Here is a 7,500-nt window from a genome sequence, read left to right as displayed (position 1 = left end):
TATCTATATCTATATACATGTATATATACACATATATACATAGATATATGTATGTATGTCTATCTACATATATATGTACATATACATTAGATATATATATATATATATATATATATATATATATATATATATATATATATATACACACACACACACACACATATATGGAATAATACAGGGAGTGTGTGTAAAACCTCGCTATCATTACTCATGTATGAGTAGATAAGTGATGTCTATGGAGCTAGTTAGATCCTAGTTGCACACTCCTTTTAGTTGGTCGTGTGGCATGATTGGTTTAATACTGGCCCCCCGGATTCATACCCGGAGTGACCTATGTTCGGAGCCTGGTCAAGGAGGATTGTCGTATATATATACACACACGCACACCCATACATACATATATACATACATATATATATACCCACACACGTGTGTGTGTGTAAGTGTATGTGTGTATGTCTGCATATAAGTATACGTGTGTGTTTGTATGTATATATATAATTATATATATATGTGTGTGTGTGTATGAGAGAGAGAGAGAGAGAGAGAGAGAGAGAGAGAGAGAGAGAGAGAGAGAGAGAGAGAGAGAGAGAGAGGGAAATACACACACAAACACATACATACATAAACATATAATATACATACATACACGCACTCACATGTCATAATGGTGATGATGATCATCATCATCGCAAAAATAATAGCACTAATGTTAATACCATGACAACAATAACCGCTGACTGTGACCTCTTAGCTCACAGTCGGAGCCTTGGTGCCGCTGTGCGCTGTTCGTGTCGTCCAGCAGCGCGGAGATCATGGTCTACGAACTGCCCGAAGTCAACATCACCGACTGCAACAGCCACAACCAATGCAAGAACCGCTGCACAAATGAGGTGAGACAAAGCGTCAAGGACATAACGCTGATGAGAGAGTGCTCGTCCAAGTTATTAAACTTATGGTTATTCAAAAAGATGAATGTGCATTTTACAGGAGCATAAAGCTAAGTAACCCTCTTTCAGTTCAACCAGATGACTAACGAGATGGACTTGTGGTCTACCGTGAACGGCGAGACTGTCGGTCAATACATCTGCCAGAATCTGTACGGAAACTTCGTCTTCTTCATCCACAACTCCTACGTAAGAATCTACCATTGTGTTTGTATTTAACTACAAATATGAAATACTGTATATTATATCCAGTTTGGATGTTGATTCATTTGAAACGTTTTTTAAATGCCAATTTAACGTTTTCTTGTCATTTCCATTTTACTCCTTGTAGGTTCACGCTTACTACGAGATGTGCGGAGGACCCTGGGAATACGCCAACCTCGACTCCCAGCAGATGCTGTGCTGCAATGTTGGCCAGCACGAGCACTGCATCAGCCGTTAATATGATTCTTGAAGATCAATAAATAGTTACATAATCTGTTTTGTTTAGTATACCATGGTACCTTCAATGGAATACGAGTATAAAAAGTGCCTGCATCTGACACACATATACATATATCAACTTTAACATATCCAAAGCCCAATTTGAACCTGATTGTGGAAAACCTGGACGGATTGATATGTTTTTACTGTTTCTCTGTCCTGTTAGCATGACTCTAATCCGGTAGTTCTTAACCTCTTCACTACCACACCTCCTTGAAGATTAGCCCTTCCCTCCACGCCCCCTTTGCATCTGTGAATGAAGCTCCCTTCCAGATTGTAAAGAGAATATTAGTCTTTTAATGAAGTAGTCACATTATTAAAGAGATACTTGACACTGCGCCAAAAAAGCAGTAAAAAGTCCAGGATTAGTTAAAAGCTCGCCTCCTAAGGGTTTCGAAGGTGGGGGCTCAATTAGTACAGAAAGTGGTAAGCGGCGCTAAGATAAACTAAATTTCTAGGAAGATACTTTTGCCTTTTTTTCATAAACTTCTAATTATTTGACCATGCAGTCGTTAAGAGAATGGATTGCATTAGGGAGGTTAAGAACCTCCCTAATGCAATCCATTTCATGAGTACATAAATATATGCATTTACTTATAAACACACACACACACACACACACAGGTCTGTCTTTTTTCGCTCTCTCTGTATATATACATATATATATATATATATATATATTTGCATATATATGTGTGTTAGTTCCTTGCATTATGTCCCTGTGATCCCAGGGATCGTAAGCCTTGGACCCCAAGAGGAATAACAGGGATAATGGGATAGATGGGGGGGGGGGGGCAGAGAGTGGACGGAGCAGAACCTTCTTATCAAGTAATAGCTTCAACAGAAATTATGTGTAAAGCTAAAACTTGGTTTACTGAGGTTTTACATTGGCCTGAAATAGGACGTGAAGAGTAACACAAGCATGATGACATCAGGAAGCAAGGTGGCAGAAAGTGGGCGGAGCTAAACTTGTGTAAAATTTTGATAAGAACACAGAGTATATAGTTTGTGTACAAGGATATGGGTCCAAAAATATACTTCTCGATAAAAAAAAAATTATGTTTTTTAGTTTCTGTTTTACATGAGTATGTTGACACATATAGATATATATGATATATATATATAACATACATACATACACACACATACAAATATATACATATATGCATACATACATACATATATACATATGTATATATTTAGAAAAGACTTGAATGAGAATGAATATCTTCACAATACTAGAGATGTATTTGACCGGTTTCGATTATATCTTCGTCAGCAATACATACACCAAAGGAATTTTACTCTGTAATTCTTTTTCAGCTCCGAGCAAGTTTAAATCCTTGTGGAGGGCCCTACAACATCGACTCAACGAACTCAGGAACAAACTCGTGGGCGAACACCTTCCCCATGAGCTGGTCCTCCAACTACAGCATGAAGATCCAGCTCAGCGAGTCAAACACAAGGCGAAATTACATCGTCTATGCAGCAGGAGCAGTTGGACAAAATCTGGACGTAGTGATCTTCACAGAAACATGTCTTCCAAATATCTGACTCCCTTAGAAAAACAAGCCTCGTCCAAGGGATAACTGCGTGCTGTATGGCTGATACGTCGCCACACCCCCGGCGATCCCACGCAGATATATCGCCGCGCTGAAGGGCATCCGCGACGACGTCATCACCCAGGCTGATAAAGGTGGGGGTATTGATGTTATGGACAAAAGTGATTATGTACTTAAAATGAACAATTTACTTTCCGATGCTTCTGTGTACATGAAAGTAACGAAAGATGAGGAGAAAATGGAAGCTGACAGATTCAAGAGGCTCCCCACAACCCGTCCATGAGAGGTCTCCCGAAGGTACACAAGCTAGGCGTACCGATAAGACAGATCCCCATCGTTTGGCTAAACCCCTTTCAAGCGCTATGGGGGTCATCAGTGATTCCCCCTTTAAGAATTCCGGTACCTCTTCAGACGTCTTCAGAGTTCCGTGTGCAAAAATAAAAGGCTTGCCAGTTTTGATGCATAATCACTCTTTATCAATGTACTCACAGACGGAACAATCCGAGCAGTCGAGAGGGTCACCAGCTCCATGACAGATGCTGAACTTCAGCTGCCGAGACATCACTTCGTTCGCCTAGTGAAGTTATGCGTGGATTTCGGCTACTTCGAATTTGCCGGGGAGACGCTGGAGAGGGATAATTACAAGGATATAATCGGCAGACTTTCAACTTGGCTTCGATACACAGATGATGTTCTCGTCATTGTCCCCAGAAGGTCGTGCTTACAACATACACTGGCACGGCCTAACTCCGTCCACACGAAAATCCAGTTCACCGTGGAGGAGGAAGATAATCAGGAATTACCTTTCCTGGACACTCTGATCCATCGGGTGTGACGATGGCCTACGTTTCTCTGTATACAGGAAGCCTACAAATAAAGATGATTATATCCATTAATACTTCGCCCATAGAAACAAAACAGCATTTGGTGTGAGCACTGAGGATCTGCAGCCTTGATTTTTTTCGAGGATGAGGGTGCCTATATAATTATTTATTTCATAAAAGAATTAATTATATATGTTTCATGAATCATAAATATCCCAGAGGCTTCCTACTAAACCCCAGAAAGACGGAGAACATACTCGCAAGATCAAACCCTGCACGCTTTTCTAATAATTTTATCATATTACCGCATTTCCCAGGCGACCAGCAGATATTTTGGCAATACAGTGAGAATCGCCAGCACACCCCGGAAAAAGATACATGACATGATACGAGACAAAAAGCAGCCCGAAAACAATCCTAATAGTGCTGTATATCGCATACCCAGCAACATATGCGATACAGTATACTTTGTTGAAACAGGCCGTGGTTTCAGCACCAGGATCAGCGAACTGCGAGCTGACATCCGTCACCATAGGACTTCCAACGCCATGGTGGTACATGTAGATGAAGCCGGACATATACCGAACTGGAAGGAAGAAGAAGTAGCCCATGGAGGACTGAACTAACAGAAAAGAAAGATTATGGAAGCTACATACATCGCGACGGAGAATAATGTCAACACAGCATCGGGCACTTTCAAACTATCCAAGGTCGCAGGAAGGAAGAAGAAGTAGCCCATGGAGGACTGAACTAACAGAAAAGAAAGATTATGGAAGCTACATACATCGCGACGGAGAATAATGTCAACACAGCATCGGGCACTTTCAAACTATCCAAGGTCGCGGCAGCAGTTATACGGACAACGAGTGGGAGGTCACAGTCTTCAGGTGTTTCGTCAGCTCATGCCTGATATATATATATATATATATATATATATATATATATATATATATATATATATTCTGTAATTTTTTTGATGTACGTATTTCTGACGAAGATATAATCGAAACCGGTCAAATACATCTCTTGTATTGTGAAGACATTAATTCTCATTCATACCTTTTCTACATTTGCCAATATGAATACGATTCATATATATATATATATATATATATATATATATATTATATACCTACACACGTGTGTGTTAGATATAAATGTACATGTAGAAAAATACAGATAGATATAGAGTTATGTAAACATACACACACACACACACACATATATATATATATATATATATATATATATATATATATATATATATATATATATATTATATATTTGTTTATACACCCACAAGCATATATATACAAATAAAAGTATATAAGTATATATATAAGTATTAATATATACATACATACATATATATGTCTGTATGTACCGATGCGGTGTTTGACGAACTACTTGGCGCCATGTTGACATACTGAAGATGACTGGGTCTTTGTACTGAAGTGGCTGACCCACGATCCTTTCAAGGGGTGTAGTTGGTTAGGTTCTCATTGTTAGTGGTTCTCAACACGCCACCAGAAGTACGATATATTCACCCACTACCGTATCTAGATTTGATTTACCTAGCTTAGATAATTCCGTGCGCAAAAGCTAATAGAACACACACACTCAAACGCATACATACATACAGATGTGTGCATATATATACATATATATATATACACACACACATGCATTCACACACACACACACACACATATACATATATATACATACATGTGTGTGTGTGTGTGTGTGTGTATGTGTGTGTGTGTGTGTGTGTGCGTGTGCGTGACACACAGACCTTTATTTAAATTTTTACGAGCCTGTAAGATTATATCATAGTGATACAAAATGATTTTGAAGACAATCACCTCACTGAAGTCAGTGTATCAACGTGCGTCAGTGTTTTAAGGGTTTCGGAAATGTTACAAAAATGCCTACACACACACACACACACACGTATATATGTTTACTTGTATGTACAATTGTAAAAAGAAACAAACAAACACGCATATTTGCCTGTCTTTTTTTTATCTTTCGGCGTGTGTGGACGTATGTATCATTCATTACGCATAAACTAAAAGAATAGGCTTGTTAAGGGAAACAAGTAATGAATGCTTATATATATTGATCACAACAAATACCATAAGTTAATGGCGGAAATTTAGGAAATGATGCCAGAAGTTTCTTGCAGGTAATGGTACCAATACAACAGTTCCATTACGAGATACAGTGCTTATGCTCTCCCCTATCGCAGCACAGCATCTGTTGGGAGTCGAGGCCGGCGTATTCCCAGGGTCCTCCACACATCTCGTAGTAGGCGTGGACCTGTGAGAGAGTAGCAGGGAATTGTAGCTTCTGTGAACTACATGTGTTATGATGCTGCACTGTTTTTGATGATATGGTGTTCCACTACAATATTGCAAAATTAAAGTATATATATATTACGTAGGAGTTATGGATGAAGAAGATAAGGTGCGAATATAAGTCTTCGCAGATGTACTGGCCGATCGTGGCGTTGTTGACGGTCGCCCACAAGTCCATGTGGTTCGTCATCTCGTTAAACTGCAAGGAAGAAGAAGGCATTGGATCCATCATGTGATGAAAAAAAAAAAAAAAAAACGATAGATAGAAAGGATAGACAGATAGCTAATTAATAATGTTCTTACACTCCTTGGTAGTCCACTGAATTAACCAAGTACTAAGGAAAGATAGGTAGACGGGCAGGTTGATGTAGAAATGCATAATCTTCTTAAACGTCAAGGTATTTGAATGCATACATTGCATTATGCTTCCAGTTTAATTTTTTTTTGTCTTAAACGATGAGGATAACAAAATTAAAGTTATTTTGCGGATTACATGATACTGTTAAGTCACGTACGGAGGATTGACAAAGGGGAATGACAAGGAAGATAAACAAGACAGAAAGATGGAACGGGAGAAGAGAAGGAAGATGGTATAAGTGACAAAAAATATCTACCCTTCTGGTACTTTCAAGTATTGCCACCGGAAAACTTGCAGCTCGGAGGAGGAAAACACATAACTGCTTATTTCGCTATTCGAACCACGACTCAGAATCCAGATTACTGGGAATGATATAAATACACAGGGAATGTAAACAACTCAAACCTCTTTGGTGCAGCGGTTCTTGCACTGGCTGTGGCTCTCGCAGTCGGCGATGCTGACTTCGGGCAGCTCGTAGACCATCCACTCAGCGTGCGAGGAGGAAACGAACAGGGCGCAGCGACACCATGGCTCACCCTGGGAGCTGGTGGAAATATTTATTTGATATTTATTCTGTCATTTATTTTCTGAATAAGTTTAATTGCCCATGGAATAATAAGGCAATATTAAAGCAGCAACCAAGTTACAATTTACAACACTCCAATATCTGTCGTGGGAATCTAGTCTGCTGTAGACAATCTAAACGAGACAAAATAATGTAGGAATGATGGTCACGTATTTCAACATTAACACAACATTAACCCTCAACATCTCAAAAGCCTCATCGTTCAACATCGTCTCCCTCTCTTCGTTACAAACCTGACAAAAGCGACGCCAAAGACAACCAGTGCTAGGATGATGGCCTTCATGGTGCTGGGAGAGGATTGGTGAAGAAGAAAGGTCGAATCCCCGTCTTATATGAGAGTTTCTTTCCGTACTTGGCGTGTCATGTATACTGCGGGTTCG

At 39.5% G+C, this 7,500-nt stretch overlaps 2 protein-coding genes across 2 annotated transcripts in view; one reads left to right on the top strand and one right to left on the bottom strand.

Annotated features, from left to right (window-relative positions):
- LOC125046617 overlaps positions 1-1,420 on the top strand; it is a 1,683-nt gene extending 263 nt beyond the window's left edge. The window contains exons 2-4 of the mRNA XM_047644445.1: positions 755-893; positions 1,020-1,136; positions 1,279-1,420. Coding sequence (XP_047500401.1) covers positions 755-893; positions 1,020-1,136; positions 1,279-1,389 — 367 coding nt within the window. The 3' untranslated portion in view covers positions 1,390-1,420. The remainder of the gene's footprint in view (positions 1-754; positions 894-1,019; positions 1,137-1,278) is intronic.
- A 4,501-nt stretch (positions 1,421-5,921) lies between these two features.
- Positions 5,922-7,433, bottom strand: LOC125046623. The gene is made up of 4 exons (XM_047644457.1): positions 7,354-7,433; positions 6,940-7,078; positions 6,259-6,375; positions 5,922-6,138 (listed from the first exon to the last, which is right to left on the bottom strand). The coding sequence occupies exons 1-4, from the start codon at positions 7,401-7,403 to the stop codon at positions 6,031-6,033; spliced, it is 414 nt and encodes a 137-aa protein (XP_047500413.1). The 5' UTR covers positions 7,404-7,433; the 3' UTR covers positions 5,922-6,030.
- Positions 7,434-7,500: the final 67 nt, after the last annotated feature.

Source organism: Penaeus chinensis, chromosome 4 (assembly GCF_019202785.1).
Source record: "Penaeus chinensis breed Huanghai No. 1 chromosome 4, ASM1920278v2, whole genome shotgun sequence".
Taxonomy (NCBI): domain Eukaryota; kingdom Metazoa; phylum Arthropoda; class Malacostraca; order Decapoda; family Penaeidae; genus Penaeus; species Penaeus chinensis.
Note: the sequence above shows the minus strand (reverse complement) of the source record. Positions and strands in the feature narration are given on the sequence as shown.